Source organism: Sardina pilchardus, chromosome 9 (assembly GCF_963854185.1).
Source record: "Sardina pilchardus chromosome 9, fSarPil1.1, whole genome shotgun sequence".
Taxonomy (NCBI): Eukaryota; Metazoa; Chordata; class Actinopteri; order Clupeiformes; family Clupeidae; genus Sardina; species Sardina pilchardus.
The window spans coordinates 20,026,313-20,045,379 of NC_085002.1; the positions used below are offsets into that span (position 1 = coordinate 20,026,313).

Consider the following 19,067-nt stretch of genomic DNA (forward strand, 5'->3'; position numbering starts at 1 on the left):
TGTATAGTTTGGCTTGCCAGGCTATATGGTGCGATTGCTATTCTCCATAAACTAAATTCACAGGTGATTGTACTGTAGTTTGACAGCAGATTAACACGTGGCTGTAAGCCTGCCAAATCTGAAGAAGCAGTTGTTGAGTTTTTCCCCCCGACAAACAATAGGTGGTGCTCTAACCACACACACTTCATATTATCGCTTGAAAACCCAAACATGTGCTGTGTGCTAGACCAGCCTATTGGATGGCACACCCACTTCAGTTCACAGGAAAAAACAACCCTTTTTTTGGTGCCAGCTCCAAAGCCAACTTTGTCATGTTCCGAAGTGATTTATCTTTATTGGTCAAAATGCTCCGCACAGTTCAACAGTGTGAACCAAAAAAGAGCCAGTTCTCTCTATTGGTGGAAAAAGCCATCTGTGGTGTAGAATCTGTTTGAAGATGAAGATGGCTCATACATTGCATGTGCCCCTCACACTAGTTTGCTTTTTCTTTCTTGTCTCATCCCTGCATGGATCCCTGACATTCCTTCTCTCTTTTTGACCATTTCATCCCCCGTTTCTTCTTCCCTCATCCCTCATTCCAATGTTCACCCCTCTCTTCTCCCTGTTTCTCCCCCTTTCACCTCATTCTTTCTTGTCTCCCACTCTTCTAACCCTCTGTCTCTCTTTCTTGTCTCTCCTCTCCTCTCCTCTCCTCTCTTCTCCTCTCCTCTCCTCTCCTCTCCTCTCCTCTCCTCTCTCCTGTCGTTTCTCTCCTGCCTGTCAGAGCCTCCTGAGGTTCCGAAGCGGCGCCTGCGCTCCAGTTACACCACCAACTGTTTCCGTGGCCGCGGGGAGGATTACCGGGGCAAAGTGAACGAGACGACCTCAGGGATCCCCTGCCAGCGCTGGGAGGCCCAGCGGCCTCACATTCACCCCTTCTACCCACACACTTACGAGTGCAAGTGAGCCACGCGCGCCTCAGAATTCCCACACATCGCCGTCTGACCTTTGCTGTTAACCTTTTGTCTGTTGAAAAACTAACACACACACACGCAGACAGACAGACACACACACACACAAACACACACACATAGAGCTGCAACAGTGGCTGATTGACCCAGAGATCTCACAGAGCACAGATCATTCCATGGCACTGTTTGTGCACATATTAATAACTAGCCTGCACTGCAGCTGTCTTTGCCCCAAGTTTTTACCTCATGCCCTGTCCTGCATCATTCTCATACCTCAGATTCTTTAGTGTGCACCAGTCACCAGACATAATTAGAATCAGGCAAAGACAGGACATACTGTAAACAGCTCATTTATACCATATACTGTATGCTTTGTGTTGTTTATCCTGTGCTGATGCCTATACATATGGCTATGGCTATGGCTATGGCTATGGCTATGGCTATGGTTATTTAGCAGACGCCTTTGTCCAAAGCGACATACAAATAAATAACAATACAAATTAAATTAACAGTGAACAATTACAAACTAGGGAGAATAGTAATATTATCAGTAGAACAATAATTTTAAGCACTAACCTAATGAGAAATAAAACAGTGAAATGAGAATAGCAATCAAATAAGTCACTCAGTTAATTATATATGATAATAATAACTAAAGCATGGTATGGCTAAATTTAAGGACAATAGCAAAATAAATTTCAAATTCTATCAATAGACAAATTATAACAAAACAATACTATTATACAAACCATAACACATCACAAACTCAAAGGACTAAGTGCATATTAAATAAATATGCCTTAAGACCCCTCTTAAATGATCCAAAGCTGTTGCTGGAACGGAGAGCACTGGGTAACTCATTCCACCAACATGGAACCACTGAAGAATAGGATCTACAATTTGACCTAGCATGTATGGTTGGTCGACATAACAGACGCTCCTCAGAAGATCGCAATGGGCGGTTGGGAATGTACATCGTGATTAAAGAACTGAAGTAGCTGGGAGCAGATCCAGTCAGTGTCCTATAGGCCAGAGTGAGAGATTTAAATTTAATTCTGGCTACTATAGGGAGCCAGTGGAGAGTAACTAGGAGAGGGGTTACATGTGTCCTCTTTGGCTGATTGAAGACCAGTCGTGCTGCAGCATTCTGAATCAACTGTAGTGGTCTTAATACACAAGCAGGTAGGCCAGCTAACAGAGAATTACAGTAGTCCATCTTGGAGATAACCATTGCCTGTACAAGAAGCTGAGTGGAATCTTGTGTCAGATAAGGTCTGATCTTCCTAATGTTGTACAGGGTATACCGACATGACTTTGCAATTGAGGCAACATGCTCAGAGAAAGTAAGTTGGTCATCAATTATGACACTCACCTATCCCCATGGTCTGTCATGCACCACACTCACCTATCCCCATGGTCTGTCATGTTCCTGAGCATCACAGGTCCCCACCCCAATCTACTGGTGCAGATAGTGTAGGGCTGGAGGAGCATCCAAAAGAGGCACAGGTCCCACACCACCTGTCCCCTGCCGTGGTTGACCACGGTGCCATGGCATCCTTACCCTACCTGTACCCACGAAGACACAGGTACCCTCCGCAGAGACTGACTTACACTGTGCCAGGTGTGCCTAGTGACAGTGACATAGGTGTGGGAGAGATCAATGTTGTGCCCCATTGGCATAGCCTCCAAGCTCCTCTAATGCTTTGGAGGCCTTGGTAGTTGTTGTTTTCAGTGCATTTGCTATCTGTGTGTTCTATATGTGTGTGCAGTCCTTTCAAGGACAGCCCTGAATGTCAGGAGACATTTTTAAACGTGGGGGAGAGTGTGGCACATAGAGTATAATACTGTACTCTTATTAGTTATATAGTAGGCTAAGTGTTATGTTTAATCTATAGCCTTTAAGTATGTTGCAGACACTCCCTATTTAGTATACCGTAACATTCCAGCCACGCGACCACCTGTACGTTTAAAGCTGTGGGTTCGAACGGAGTTCTTCAGTTTAAATCTGAGACTCAAGTAAAACACTTTGCTGAACCATACGGAACTCTTATATTCTTTCAGAATATCCACACTCATTAAATATGTCACCAAATGGAGTAAATACTTCATAAGTGTAACATATTATGAATATGTATATATATATATATGTATATATTGTCTTAGAGAGATGTATAGAAACTTTATGTTTAGTGTGACAAAACAGTGAGCATCCCATTCTCTGAGAGGGAAGGTGTGAGGTCACGTGATGTCCTGAGTGACCCGGCTGGCTCTGGTTCTCTTGGTTCTGACAGGGGTCTGGAGGAGAACTACTGTCGGAACCCAGATGGATCCGAAGCCCCCTGGTGCTTCACGTCAGTTCCGGAGATGCGCACCGCACTGTGTCTGCAGATCAAGCGCTGTGCTGACGACATTGAGGCTGAAGGTGCTGTATAGAACCGTTATGCTTTATCGGTTGTGGAGAGAACCCACTGTATTGTCGATGTGTAGTTTCAGCTCTATAATACTGTAGAACCAGTCAGGGATGCAAAGTAGCACACTCTTTGTCTCCAAATGATTCTTCAAGAAGAAGTTCTCTGCGTGTGAATTTGATATTTTGGTAACACTTTATTTATATTAAGACACACATATTCACCATTAGTTAGCTGCTTACTAACATATGTATTAGTAGCATATTAGCCATTTGTTAGTCATTATAAGTCACTAATTAATACCTTATTCTGCAAGACCTTATTCTACCCTTACTAGACTCTTAATTAAGAATTCCCCCTATGTAAACTCCTAATTACCCCTTATTCATAGTTATTAAGTAAGTTGTTGCATATGAATTATGACTTAAATATGCATGGCTCAGTATGGGGCTTGTAAGGTGGTAGTACCACAAGAACAGTTATTCACCCCTAATAATACAGTACTTATCAAATATGGTCTATTAAATTTGAACAAGACACTAAACCACAAGTGCTAATAGTGTACAAATAACTAATAATTAAGTCTTTGTAATGCCAAATATGTTCCCTATTCTAAAGTTGGATCTTTGTTCACAATAGATTCACAATTAATTTGACACTATACTTTGACCCTATACTTTAAAAAAAAAAGCCAAGAGGAGCCAAGAAAGTTAGCATACAAATGTATCCAGGTTTGCCTTTCTCGCTATCTCCTATATCATTATGAAAGAGATATTATTTTCATTTGTGCCAACTTGGCTGTCTGCTTGTTGTGTAGCCTACTGCGTGCTGTAATACAGTTAATAAGTGTGAATAGGAGGCAACTTTAGTTTAGGGAACACATGGGGGTTAATAAGTGCCAAATTAATTGTGAATTAGATGTGAACAATGACCCAACTTTAGAATAGGGAACATATTTGGCATTACACTGACTTAATTATGAGTTATTTGTACACTATTAGCACTAGTGGTTTAGTGTCTAATTCCATTCAAATAGACCATCTTTGATAAGTATTATTAGGGGTGAATAACTGTTCTTGTGGTACTACCACCTTACAAGCCCCATACTGAGGCATGCATATTTAGGTCATAATTCATATGGAACAACTTATTTAATAACTATGAATAAGGGGTATTTAGGAGCTTACATAGGGGAAATTCTTAATTAAGGGTCTAATAAGGGTAGAATAAGGTCTTGCAGAATAAGGTATTAATTAGTGACTTATAATGACTAACAAATGGCTAACATGCTACTAATAGACATGTTAGTAAGCAGCTAACTAATGGTGAATATGTGTGTCCTATGAACCCTATGAAGAACACCATGTATATACCATATATCACAACTCACCTGAGCCCAATACAATCCCAATCCTATTTTAATCCAGTAATTCTCACAAATAAAGGGCAGTCATCAAGGCAGTCATTGTGCTCTAGAAGACAGTTGTATTCACATTACAGATTGCTATCATGACAGTGGAAAGAACTACAGGGGTACGGTCCAGAAGACCCGCAAAGGCATCAACTGCCAGAAGTGGAGTGGGCATACCCCACACAAAACCAAGTGAGTTCTGCCAAAATGATTCATTAAGCACCTCATCTTTGAATGCAGTTTAGTTCAGTGAATAGCCCTCAGTGCCTCATCATTGAAAATGTCTCTATCAGTGCATAAACTGTGTATAAACTGTCAAGCACAGCATCGGCTCTTTCATCAGAATATTAATGTGAATTCCGTTCTATTCTGTGAAATCCTCTACCTACATCACATGGAATTACATCTCCCCTGTATATTGGGAAAAGCTGGGGTTTGAGTGGCTTTTGTTTTTCTTATCTCCAGGATCAACCAAAAGACGAACCCAGATGCAAACCTGACAGAGAACTACTGCCGCAACCCAGATGGGGACCTGCATGGACCCTGGTGTTACACCACGGATCCCAAGACAGAGTTTGATTACTGCGCCATCAAACGCTGTGGTAATGTAACAAATTGTTCATCAAAGCAAAGAACAGCAGGTTCCCTCCACTCCATCCTGCATGAAGAAACACTATTACCTCACTATTAGTCTCTTCTGTCTCCAAATCAGTGCGTTTCTGTGGATGTTCAGCTCATTTCCCTCATTTCCAGTTGTTCTCTCGTTTCATACACATTAATAAATCTCTCATATCCTCCATAATGACGCTATCATTACTGCTGTCTTCTCTTTGACTTTGAGGACTTTATTTAATGTAATGGAGTTTTCCTGCATGATAAGTGCATGCTCTTCCCTCATATTAGAGATGGCTCTGCTGAATTTCTTCTGATGCAGTGTGGTGTTTGCAGTTCTGTCCTCACTGTGATTGGGAGGCTTCCATGAGGTTCTTTATGCTAACCCATGTTATTTTGAACAGATGGAGTGGTCACTGAGCCCAGTATCAGACCACCAGGTGAGATTTTCGGCTGGTTATTTATTTTAGGTGTTAGATGGATAGATAGATAGATACTTTATTGATCCCCAAGGGGAAATTCAGGAAATTCAAGTGTTTACATATTCTGAGCTGTACTTAGATGTGCAGCTACTTGTATTTCTTCAAGACTTTATTGGACATGTTTATGTAATTAGCATGTTGTTTTTGTACACAACTGAAACTGAAAGACAGAACATGGGGAATTACCCCACACTCTTTTGTCCCTAAGTCTAACTCAATGGGCCATCATTCAAATGGCAGGTAGAGGGCAAATTCTCTCAACAGGCAAAGTTTTCATGCAGAAATTTTAGCTTAATGATATCATTAAGTTGACTATAAGCAATGTTGAGTTCTTGTCCATAGCGTTAAATTAGCAAATGGAATTTTGCCTTAGACTTAAGACTTTGCACTTTGTCAATCATGCAAATTAGGGCTCTATAGGTCTTGAGTTAGAAGTTGAAATACATTTGCAAAAATTGAGTCTTCCTGTGTGTGTGTGTGTGTGTGTGTGTGTGTGTGTGTGTGTGTGTGTGTGTGTCTGTGCGTGTGTGTGTGTGTGTGTGTCTGTGTGTCTGTGTGTCTGTGTCTATGTGTCTGTGCGTGTGTGTGTGTGTGTGGGAACAGAGAAAGTTGAGTTCAGTGAGTGCGGGAAGCGAGAGAACCGACCTTCCCCAAAGTTGCGGATCATTGGAGGCTTACCAGGAAACTCTCCCTGGACTGTCAGCCTCCGAGACAGGTCTGCTGCAGTGCTCCTTTTTCTGTCTCAGCTAACCTCTGTAATTAATAGGTTACCACTGTCAAATGTACACATCCCTGACTTCACTTTACACCTCTGCATAGGCTCTTGCTCAGAGGAGTAGGGGTTGAATCATTTGTTCACTGGAAGATGTTTTGTTTTGCTTTGACATTGCTGCAAGTGGAAGATACATATGATTATTCATTTGAAGATTCATCATATCACTTCGGTAATGACATATTTGTATGTGAAAATCTCCCTGTTTCTCAGCTCTCTTATCTTTTCCTGTCTCTCTCTCTCTCTCTCTGGACAGAAAAGGGAACCACTTCTGTGGAGGATCGCTGGTAAATTCCAAGTGGGTCATCAGCACAAAGCAATGCTTCTCCTCCTGGTAGGGGTCCATCCACTTTTGATCATATTAAAGCTTCACATTATGCAACATTTTGTTCATACACACAATTTATTTGTATGATTGCTGTTAATCTCTTCTTTAATGCCTTTGTGTGTGTGTGTGTGTGTGTGTGTGTGTGTGTGTGTGTGTGTGTGTGTGTGTGCCCACGTGCTTGCCTATGTGCATGATTATATGTGAGCAGCTATGTGGATCTTACTGGGTACTCTGCAGTGATGGGAACTCTTTTCCGCGACCCCAAAGCAGGAGAGCCTGACAGGCAGGTCATCTCCCTCACCAAGATCGTCTGTGGACCCTCAGAGTCCCACCTGGTGATGCTGCAGCTGGAGAAGTATGCACACAGACACTATCTCTCTCTCTCTCTCACACACACACACACACACACACACACACACACACACACACACACACACACACACACACACACACACAACGCTATCACTCCATCTGTTCAAAATAACATGGGTTAGCATAAAGAACCTCACACACACACAGTATCTCCCTCTCTCTTTCCCTCTTATACACACTCACACAGATGAACAAATCCTTTCTAAACATCTTCCGATACCTTCATCATTACACTCACTTTTGTAAGAGCTTGATATTATTGCACATGATGGACCTCACATGTGCATATAGCCATTGAAACTATACATGTCCAATGGATCTTCCTTCCATAATGCATACATTCACTAAGACAAGTAAGACATTTTTGAGATATGTGAAAGTGGTGTAATTTTAAATCATTCAAGAGAGAAACAGTATCTTCATCATTAGTAGTGATGTTTGCTGGAGAGGTTAAGCCTAAAACTGCTTAACCAGATACAGCAGTATGTGTTAATCTAGTGCAGTGATTCCTTAAAACTTTTGTGTGGCGACCAAGTCTCACGACCCCCTTCTCTCCAAACTCCAAAAATGTGCTGCTCTTTGGAAAATGTTGCGAGATGTATAGGTAATAGCAGAGATATGTATAGGTAATAGCAGAGATATGTATAGGTAATAGCAGCCTTTGACAATCTGATTTATTTTACGATGCAGGACTAGTGCTCACCAATCTGCCCTCCTCTCTCTCTCTCTCTCTCTCTCTCGTTCCAGGCCAGCACAGTTTAATGAGCGCGTGTCTCAGATCTGCCTGCCCCCAGAGCGATACATTGTTGCAGAGGACACCACCTGTGAGATCGCTGGGTGGGGGGAGACCAAAGGTAAATGCACATGAGAGTACCTACCTCCACATTCATCACTCACTCTCTACCTCCACCTTCATCACTCTCTCTCCACCTTCATCACTCACTCTCCACCTCCACTTTCATCATTCTCTGTCCCACTGGATACCATCAAATCCCTATCTAACAGCTGCATTTACTACTAATGAATTTATACCTTGATATAATAATGATAACAAATAATAACAATAGCACAGTTGCATTGCATAACATCTGTAGTCTGTATAATATTTGATTAGAACTTGAATTACAAATATGATCGATACACTTGAAGTTAACATTCAATTGTATCATATTTGTATCATAAATGGTAGCATTATACAGTTAAGAAATATTTAAATTGTTTCTTCCTTCAGGTACAGGGGATGAGTCTGTGTTAAACGTCGCTCAAATGGTTGTCCTTAGCAACAAGGAGTGCAACAAGTACTTCCGAGGTCGCGTGAAGGAGAACGAGATGTGCACTACGGCTTTCCAAGGACCTGTGGGTGCCTGTGAGGTGAGATAAAGGCATCAAAGACACCCTTAGCGTCACACCTGCTCACAGTTACCACTCGCGCAGTTTACTCGAGAGCTGACTCTTCTTTTTTCTGCTTCTTTTGTCTATCTCTTTTCATCACTTTCTTTTTTTCTTTGATCTTTCACTTTTCCCCCATTCTGTTGTGTTTCTCTCGTACCTTCCTCAGCGAGATTACGGAGGGCCCCTGGCCTGCGAGTACAGCGACTGCTGGGTGCTGGAGGGCGTCATTATCCCCATGCGACGGTGTGGTCACCCCGGACAGCCTAACATCTTTATCCGCGTCTCTGCCTACGTGGACTGGATCAAGAAGGTCATGGTCATGGCTTAGTAGTCGAGAGCCACCTCTGCACACCCCCACGCCCCCGACGCTTTTTTTAAAGATAATGGTCCAAATTTAGGCATAAGCACAAAGATCCTGCTGTTATTTTTATCTATGAACATTACACTCTTTCTACACATAAGAATGTCTGCCTTGTGTCTTTCATGAGAGGTTTGGGTCAAATGAATATGCTCAGAATAGGTAATATGCTCATTATAGTAATATCATTATTACTATATAATATCATTATGGTAATAGGGGTACAAAGGTATTCATACCGAATAGGCATGTAAAGGGGGAGTATAGAGGTGTAAAAGTATTCATACCACATAGGGATGTAAAGCGGGAGCATAGGGGTGTAAAAGTATTCATACTGAAGGGGTGTTAGAGTCAATACAGATACCTTGCAAATTGCAGTCTTCATCAGTACATTTTTTGCATGTGGATAATTTCGCATTTGAATTCCCACACATACCTATTAAGTGGCAGACCATATGTCAGTTTGGTCAGTTAACATTAAAAAAAAAAACATTTGACACCTTTTCGAAATACTATTCCCGTTGTGCAAAAATTAACTAAATTAATTAAATTGGCTTTAAAACCGAGGCATACACCAAACATTTTTCTTTGTACCATTACACCCCTACTCAATAATATTTGTGCGTATGTCCGTGTGTGTGTGTTGGGTCTCATAAGCGACGTGTGACACTTCTCGAACAGATATTGACAAGAACTCCAAACAGTGACTGAAGTTCTGAGTGAGCGGCCTTTCACTGTTTTAATCATGGCTCTGAGTAAGTGGGAGCGCGCAACTACCAGTAACTTATCGTTTCGTTTCAGAGATAGTGCAACCTGCGTCACTGTTATGATGCTGGGTGGGACCTAGGATGCTCTTAGTTATGTAGTGACATGCGCATCTTGTGACGCACACAGAACTTCCGCTCTGTGGCTGTCATCTGGTTTGTTTGGTTGTCAAGTGCAACAGCTTTGTAAGCAACCAACTGACTGCACAGCTGGTTGAAGGCTGGTATGTGCGTGACAAGGAAAGCCGCGACTGAAAAATATTACTGCACACCTTGGCACACCTGACATCAGCATCAACATTTATGCAACCATCTCCACCTCTGGAGAATTTGTTTTCTGTTTTTTTCCATTTAGGTAATGCCTATTGGTATAGATTTCCACAAAAAAATAATTACTTTCTTTCTTAGTATTTGCATGGTTATCTTTGTCTTCATCTCTCTCTAATTCTCTCCTGCTTTCACGTGCATCTTGTTTTTCTCCTTTAAGTCTTGGAATTAAATACCTGGAATAACAATCATTTTATTTATTAAATGACAGTAATTTCCGATGTATCAGCCACATCTGTATAAACCAACAAAAAAAACTTGATCTTATTGATCACAGCTGTGTATTAACCTCAGTGCACAACAGCCCAATGAATGATCAGTACATTAATCAGCAGGAAGAACGAAGAAAAAAGGTAGGCTATGCATTCCCATGTAAAGCTCACTCCTGCATGGTAACCTCATAGCTGAAGAAATTTGCAAAACCAATGTAGAAATCTTGGTTAATAGACAGGAAGTTACTGTATCCAGTGTCAATACAGAGATCTTCCTAGAGTGGTCATCATTCTTGATGTAGAAGTTCCGACGAGCATGTCCATCTCCTCCTACAAACACACACACACACACACACACACACACACACCTACCTCCTCCCCTCTCTGGTGCAATGGGGTGTCCGGCTGGCCATCCTTTGGTGCCATGAATGCATCTGAGCCGTGGACAGAAGTGTGAGCGCTGCACATTCCTGCCAGTTCTATAGGAGGATTTCTGAAGGCCAGCGCCAATGAGCCTGATGGAATCCAGCTTAAACAAACCTCAAGACTGGAGCCGGTGCCGCACGCAATCTCAGACAATGCAAGCTCTCTGACACACACACACACACACACACACACTCACGCACTCACTCACCTCACTCACCCACTCACTCACTCTATTCTCTCTCTCTCCCTCTCTCTCTCTCTCTCTCTCTCTCTCTCTCTCTCTCTCTCTCTCTCACACACACACACACACACACACTCACTCACACATATGAGAGTATAGCCTACTCACACTAATGAACCCCTTCTGTACATTTTTCCATCCCCTAAAAGCTTTTGATCAAATAAACCTATAGGCTAATGTAAAAGAAGATACTGTAAGTTAAAAGTTGTGTCATGGAATCAGGTAGCCTATACACTTTACTACACAAAGTTCTGGTGGACATCACACAGATATGTAATATCTTGAACATAGATTTCACGAAGAGATCTTTATGTGATTTAGGTCCGCCTCTCAAGTGGGAGGTGGCTTTCACTATGCTATACGGCAAAGGCTGTTACGAAAGCCTATAGGCTACTCTTCTAAGGCTTGGCAAAGTCAGCAATGCTTGAGTCTGATCTGTGCTGCAGACTTAAGCTGTTCAGCTCTGCATTAGGGAGAAAGAGAAAGGAGAGACGCAGATAGACACATGTGAGTAGGTTACTGAACCTCTTCTATTTTCTTTAGATAAAAATGAATTATAATAGGCCTAATTGTAATAATTATTATTATTTGTGACACGTTCTATTTTGTTGATGCTCGCGTTATGCAGGTCCGCGCATAGCGGTAGCGTGGAAGCCAGCTATAGAAAGTAAACAACATGTTTATTAAATTCCACGTCATTTGAAGTGTCAGAAAAGTGTATTAGCTCATCATGTTTACAGCAGCCTACGCAGTTTCCTCCAGCAAGGGTGTGGAGAGGGAACTCAGACTTGTTTTAAGGTTCAAGACCTTCTTAACACAACAACGTCGCTAATGTTGTTTGTCTGACTTGAGGAGTCACGAATAGCCTGCATCTGCATCTACAGAAGCTTTTTGCTCGGAGAGGCAATTGTTTGATTCTCAATATGCAATAGACTACATTGTTTTGCCCAGTGATGATGGCTAATGGCTAAACTACTATTCTAACATAGAATTCAAAGATTATCCTAATCATTTAACAGTAGCCTAATGCACGCTACGGTCCATTAAAGACATTAAGTTAGGTAGGCATAGCTACGTTGTGAAGTGTAAGCTATCCTATGCGGCTGTAGTTGACCAGTTCAGACAGCGATCAAGCAATGTTTACATGAGTGTCTGCAGCACGTTGTACGGATGCCGAGAGCACCGCACTATTGCGATCTTCGTCATGTTTACCATGCGAATGGTAAACATTAACTTTTCAAATGTATTGGCCGAAATATATATTTTCATTTATGTTGCTTCGTTAGGAGCAGGTCCTATTCTTTGCTTTCTTAAAATTATTTTAGTTTTTTTAGAAGTCTGGATAGAATAATTGTCCTATTTAAATGTTATGGTGTGAAACCTGGAAATCTTTAATAACTATGTTATGTTTTCAATGGCCTATATTTTTGTTTTATTTTATTATCGGTAGGCAGTTATTAGCCTACATTAGGCCTACTAATAAAAATGTGTGCGTACCCAAATATAGGGTACACTTTCAGTTATTTCAGAAGTGATGTGGGTGTGAAACAACATCACTCAGATAAGTAAAGCCTACTCATACTGTGAGTGATACTGGGACTTTTTAACTTTAGGACCTTTTTAGCTATACGTCATTCTTTTTTCACAGAACTTGAAAAATACATAGGTTATGAAGTGAGTAAGCTATTAACACAGAAAATTACATCTCTGAAGAACCAGAAGTATCAATACAGTAATCACTGTCTTATTCACGACATTTGTTCAGTGCACCTCTTACCAAAAAGAGAATTAAACTCGTTATTGATGGATTTGTTGTGTGGAATGGTGTGTGTTGTTGAATCTATCCAATGTATTGCCTTAAAAAAGGATCAGTTTCTCACTTCACATCTAGATCTCTTGTTGTAGCAATTAATAATCATCTTCTGCCTTTAGAGCAGCTCAGCTCTGAAGCCTATCCTGACAGCAAGCTGCTGAGGTGGTCCATGCTCCTGTGCCTGCCGGGGTGTGTCAGGTGACCAGGGCGGATGGAGGCGGGGTCCAGCAGTCAGAGCGCCGAGGAGGCGGGGCCTACCTCAGGGGAAGAGCCACAGCCTGAGCAGCCGCGCCGTGGGAGGGGTCGACCACGAAAACAGCAGGAGGTCAGAGGTTACGATCATATGGGATCCAGGATCACAGGGCAACGCAGGCTTCCTTAGAAAGAAAGAAATTGAAGAGAATTTCCTAAAATGACTAAAAAAGCTGGCTATGTAATGTCACTGATGCTGCAGTGTGGGTTACCTCTATCGCTTAAACGTAAAGTAAACTGTAGTTATGTTCATTTGGACAAAATATAGGGCTAGAGATGCCCCTGTCTGGCACTGAGAGTCATGATCCCACAGTCCCAATTAGCTTGACTTCTGAAGTTTGCTTACAAAGAAGCTTCCATCTTTGAGATCCTGTCTTGCCATGTTTTCTAGGGGATTTTAAATGATCACACTGGTTAAACTCTCACGGACACAAAAAAGTCTGAAATGTCGCTTTGCTCAACACACTTTTGTCATCTGCCTTCGAGTGGGCAGCCTGCTGTGATCTGCAGACGGCAGACTTCGATTTTTATCCTAGAGCTAATTTGCAATCCAGCTCCGCATGTCGGGGCTCTGTTTGCTCTGTCGAGACAATGCATTACTCCTTACTTAACACCCGGATCTCCTAATGGGCAAAGATGGCATTTTTGGTTCTTTTTTTGTAGGCAAACTTCCGGTCTATTAGCAAAAAGTGTTGTAAATGATGCATACCATTCTGACTGGGATTGCAAAGAAGAATGACATGCCAGTGGTTGTGTAGGGGAAGCCCCTGGCTTAACTGTAAATTGCAAGTGGGCAGGTAACTAGGCTACATTCAGACTGCAGGCAAAGGTGGCCCAAATCTCAAGTCTGACCAGGTCAGGCTCCTTCAGTTATAGTGTGAACAGTCAAATCTTGCCCAGATCTGTTTTTTAGTAGTTCTAGTTTAGTACACGTAGATGAATGTCTTGTTGCACACCTGTACTGTCACATGAACTTGGGTGAATACAGACAGTAGGATTAGATTCCCAAAGCAAGTGTCTGCTAAATCTGGGGCTCAAATGTTCAGACATCATCATATGGAAGCACTTGGCACTATTAGCACTCCAGGTCAATTGACAAACATGAGAAAACAATGTTCATTGGCTGATATTTAATTGATGTGCCTTTTGATTTAAATGATTTTGTACAAATGACCAAGGCTTTGGAATTTACTGGTTCTATATTATCTCAAGCACGGTATCAAAAGCACACTGTAAAATAACCCAGATGACGATAGCAGTGCATGCAGTGTTAGGGCCCAGTAGTTTCAGAGCACTGATGAAGTTGTTTTGATTTGGAAATGAATAGGTAGGTGAAAGTGGCAGTTGAAGACCACATGAAAATATCAGTTAAATGATCTTGAAGGATCTTCTGACTATATACCACACTAAGTCAGTTATACAGCCAGTCATTCTGAAACATTCTCTTTTCTACTTTTCTCTTGTTTTCTTTCTTTCCCTCTCTCCTGTTCTCTCCATCTCATTCCATCCTCCCTCTGTCATATTCATTTTCCCATCTCCCTATATTCTATCCTCTTATCTCTCTCTCTATCTCTCTCTCTCTGTCTCTCTGTCTCTCTCTCTCTCTCTCTCTCTCTCTCTCTCTCTCTCTCTCATCATCATCATCTGTCCATCTCTGTCAGGAGCCTGTTGGTCCTCCTCCACCCAGGAGACCTCGCGGGCGGCCCAGAGGAAGTAAGAACAAGCAGGTCACACCCAAGGTACAGTACACACACCCTGACCAACCGCTGCTGTGCTGGTCCAAGAGCTCCCGGACCAGTATCATAAAGCTTGAGCTCAAAGTGCTGACCCCCGAGAGCCCTCGGCTTCTTATGAAGCCTCTGTTTCTCATAGTTGAATTATCATTTCATTGCTCACATTCTATTCTATTATAACATTCATGTTAGAAATGAAATGTAATAGCATTTATAACTCTCTGACGGTCATAAAAAAAGAGTCCTTAAAAAATCTTTAAAACAATTGGGAAAGCTCAGTTATCATTACCACTTGTTCTAGCCACCATTGTCCTCTTTGGGGCATACGCTAACCTGTGTCCATTCACACTGTTGCAGAAGGTCGAGCCAGCAGGTCAGAGAAGGCCGCGTGGACGTCCAAGAAAATGGGTGAGTTCACATTCCTGTGACACACACTTCTCCCATAAGTAGTAGCATTATACCAACATCTGAACTGGAGATGAATTGGAAAACCTGTTGTCTTGTAATTAACTAGTTAAATTAAACCAGTATGTCTTTCTAACTTTCACCTGATTGTTTTCCATAGCCACAGAAAGTGAGTGAGGAAGAGCAACAGGTAAGACTTCACACACCGACTAGAGTAAACTAATGCAATATGTGAACAACTCAATGTCTACAGTCTACACATAGTATGGGATGTGTTGGCTATTGCAGAGTATAACACTACAGCCTAGGTTGCAGAGCAGTTGGGTAGGCATCTTACCCAGTCATGTCAACTCAACAGTATACCGTCAACCTCTGTCTTTGTGCTGTGGCTGATAGAAACCCCTTCCTTATCCTATAAAGTCAGCATAGTGGCAATCCCCATTAATATCACTCATACCACCAGTATAGTTTGTTTTTACCAGTTAATGTGCTATAAAGTTGTCTGTTCATTTGCTGAAACCTTGGTTCTAATGATCTTTTAAAACAAGGCTGAGTGGGTTCTGTCTAGTGTGTTATCAGTCAGTTTTGTAGTGTGTGTAAGTGTAACTAGATTTGCTGCCAGCTCAATGCCTTAACAAGTTGCTGGTGCATAAAGATTTGACTTTGAAGTCTGTCTGACATTGGTATGTATATGAGTGTGTGTGAGTGTGTGTTTGTGTGTGTGTGTGTGTGTGTGTGTGTGTGTGTGTGTGTGTGTGTGCGTGCGTGCGTGAAAAAGTTGAGCTACTGAAATTAGGTCTTATCAACAGTTTTGCAGTTGTTATTGGAAATAAGAGTGTTTGAGTTATTTCAGTAATGCTGTCAAAGAAAACCCCTGTGCTCTGTACATTTGGGAACGAAGAGGCCAGCCAGGACACAGCATTGCTGTGGGGCGTATATAGAAGCCAGCAGACCTGAAACCCTAAAGCCAGCAGACCTGAAACCCTAAAGAAACTCCCAGTGCACTCATAGAGGCACCTGCAAAAGGCTGCATGAAATTCCCCCAGACTTTCAAACGGGCACGAGAGCGGCTCAAATGACTCAGGAGCAGCGAGGGAAACTAAGTACTAAACTGTCACTGAACTCCCTACTTCGCATGGTTTCCTGGCCTAACGGTCGCATTTCTCAGCCGTACACTTGTTCATATTCTTGCTTGCTCTCTCTCTCTCTCATTCTCTGACATTATCTCTCTCTCTCTCTCTCTCTCTCACACACACACACACACACACACACACTCTCTCTCTCTCTCTCTCACACACACACACACACACACACTCACACACACACAAAGTCTCATTTCCACCTTTTTGTGTGTCTCTCGCTCCTTTCAGGCTCATGTTGAAGCGGAGGCTCCACCCGTCGCACCCCCCTCTCCCATGGCGCCCCCACCCGAGCAGGGAGGGCTGTGAAGATGGCTAGTGCCTCAGGAGGGTCGGTTGGTCCGCCCCTAACCCCCCCTTCCACCACACAGCAGTCACATCGGGCTTGCCTCACACAGGTGCACTGATCCCCCTACCCTCCTCCACACACACACACACACACACACACACACACACACACACACACACACACACACACACACACACACCCCTCAGGATGTCTCAACATACTGTACACCCCACCCCCACTTTCTCTCAGAATGCAGAATACTCAGGATATATGCTCTGGACAAAGCACAGGAGTTTACATTTATCTGATAATGCTTGAACATCCACATCAGTGTTTTTAGGATCAAACAAGATGACAAAAAAAACATTTACTGATCTTAAAGGTGTATGATTGTTATTTTTGTGCAGTGTGCGTCATTACTGTAAGCTTCTAGAATTAGGCATGGGAATGTCTAAATGGTAAAGTTGGATTAACGTTTTCAAAATGTAGTAAGAAGTAGTAAGAGTATGGGCACATAAGGCTAAAATGGTTTTGTATTTGAAAAGAAAAATGTTTGCTGAAATGAATGAAATTATTGGAATAGAATTATAAATGAGATATGAAATTAATCTTTCACAATGACGCAAAAAAAAAAAAAAAGAAATCAGCGTATTTACAGTAAATCCACATATGGTAATAGCCATTTATGGCAAAGTATGGAATATGTTTCTGTGTGTCTGCTCTGTTAGAAGATGGTGTGGTTTGTGAACCGGCACTTTCCTTCTTTATCTTCTGTTTCTTAGAAGTTGTACAGGCCTTCAATTGAAGTGACACTGTAGGTTGAGATTTAAGACAGACTCTCCTGCATAGATAGCTATGAGAATAATGTTGTTTTTTTTCTTTTTCTCGTCATTGGCTTTTTATACCGTATATTGACCTGATGTGTATCTCAATTGTCCTTCCATTTGGTCATTACAATAACAAATTTATATTGTTCCCTCTCTTGGCAAGCCCTTCTGGCATCCCTTTTTTAATGGATAAAACTGTGCTACGGTGGGATATAAATGTATTTTAATAAAATGTGGATATCATGGGAATGTCTGTGTAGATACAGCAGGACATTTTGATACATACAGTGGTAGTATGGCATATTGTATACAGAATATTCTGTATTTCTCATTTATTTTGTCATTGAATGGCCCACCATGCTGGTATTGAATGTTGTTATCCATATTGTGTACTTACTTCTTTGCATTTTCCTGCTTCTGGTTGATTATGGACCTACGTGGGCATTGATGCTGTAAGAAATCAGCGGATGTTATTATTTGGCTTCAACTCCTGCATTCACTGCCTCTCCACACAACTCGGTACCTCCAAAGTTTCGGATCGTCCTCACACCAATATAGTGCGTTACTCTGAGCCAGTAATCCTAACGCTGTACAATGTACCTACTTGACATGCTCCTCAGCCTCCAATAACTTGAACAAAGCAAGTCAGCAGAGTGATGCTTCTGAATAACCTGTGGTACCAATGCTGTCATGTTCAAGCACCCTGCATTCACCAAACAGCCTTTATTTGCAACAAAGCCAAAAAATTTTTTTTTGTTTTTCATTGTTAGTCTTGCATATGAATATATGCTCTGTTTTCAGAACAAACAAGATATTTCTGCTGGGACAACTTAAATAAGAAAAAATCACTTTTAGTCTTCTGTAATCATGAAGGTTTACAGTATTAGAACCCTTTGTTCCATTAGATTATTTGTTGACGTCTGTTCATTGTCATCTAGACAATAGCCACGTTGACATGGACACTTCTATTCCGATTAGAAATCGAATAACAGTTCAATTGGAATTAAACTTGTCAACACCTCAATTGGAATGAAAATTCCTGATCCGATGAGAATTTCAATCGGAATGAAAGAGGTGGTGTAGTCCACTCCTATTCTGAACACCCATGTAGTCATTCGAATTGACTGCTGTCTTCTCAAGGAAGTAGGCAACAACGGCTATTCCGATCAAAGATTCTATAGCACTTGAGAGCACCTGATCAGAATAGAATGTACCCCATGTAAACAGACGACACACATTTTTCAATCAGAATAGTTTAATCGGAATAACAAAACAAATGTCCAAGTTAAACGTGGCTAATGCTAGATCATGTATTTTGTTCTGTTGCTTTTAGCTAGTTTGCCCTAGTTTTCATTGCCTCTACCTGACAAAGAGAAAATTGGAGATGGTCATTCCTTATACCTCAAAAGCATAATTTAGTTGTATTTTTTTAAGAAACATTGCTAATAAATTTTCCTTCAGTTTGCCTATCACATGGTTTGTTGTGATGTTGTTTGTGTGTGGCTATGTTTTTTCATTACATTGACTAAATTATGCAACAGGTGGTCTGCACTA

The 19,067-nt window shown here is 41.7% G+C and overlaps 2 protein-coding genes across 4 annotated transcripts in view; both read left to right on the plus strand.

Moving 5' to 3' along the window:
* mst1 (macrophage stimulating 1) overlaps positions 1–9,191 on the plus strand; it is a 13,949-nt gene extending 4,758 nt beyond the window's left edge. The window contains exons 8-18 of the mRNA XM_062546224.1: positions 764–941; positions 3,242–3,372; positions 4,859–4,961; positions 5,235–5,371; positions 5,786–5,821; positions 6,467–6,578; positions 6,892–6,969; positions 7,172–7,318; positions 8,083–8,189; positions 8,567–8,706; positions 8,894–9,191. Of these exons, the coding sequence (XP_062402208.1) occupies positions 764–941; positions 3,242–3,372; positions 4,859–4,961; positions 5,235–5,371; positions 5,786–5,821; positions 6,467–6,578; positions 6,892–6,969; positions 7,172–7,318; positions 8,083–8,189; positions 8,567–8,706; positions 8,894–9,055 (1,331 nt within the window). The 3' untranslated portion in view covers positions 9,056–9,191. The remainder of the gene's footprint in view (positions 1–763; positions 942–3,241; positions 3,373–4,858; positions 4,962–5,234; positions 5,372–5,785; positions 5,822–6,466; positions 6,579–6,891; positions 6,970–7,171; positions 7,319–8,082; positions 8,190–8,566; positions 8,707–8,893) is intronic.
* Positions 9,192–11,457: 2,266 nt separating this feature from the next.
* On the plus strand, positions 11,458–18,985 carry si:ch211-161c3.6 (high mobility group AT-hook 2b). Of its 3 annotated transcripts, none has more exons than XM_062546229.1 (6): positions 11,458–11,566; positions 12,988–13,193; positions 14,782–14,859; positions 15,211–15,261; positions 15,419–15,448; positions 16,629–18,985. In XM_062546229.1, the coding sequence occupies exons 2-6, from the start codon at positions 13,080–13,082 to the stop codon at positions 16,704–16,706; spliced, it is 351 nt and encodes a 116-aa protein (XP_062402213.1). In that variant the 5' UTR covers positions 11,458–11,566; positions 12,988–13,079; the 3' UTR covers positions 16,707–18,985. The 3 variants fall into 3 exon arrangements, with proteins under 3 accessions (XP_062402213.1, XP_062402211.1, XP_062402214.1); XM_062546227.1 differs by having other exon boundaries at positions 11,463–11,562; XM_062546230.1 differs by having other exon boundaries at positions 11,469–11,562; positions 12,993–13,193.
* Positions 18,986–19,067: the final 82 nt, after the last annotated feature.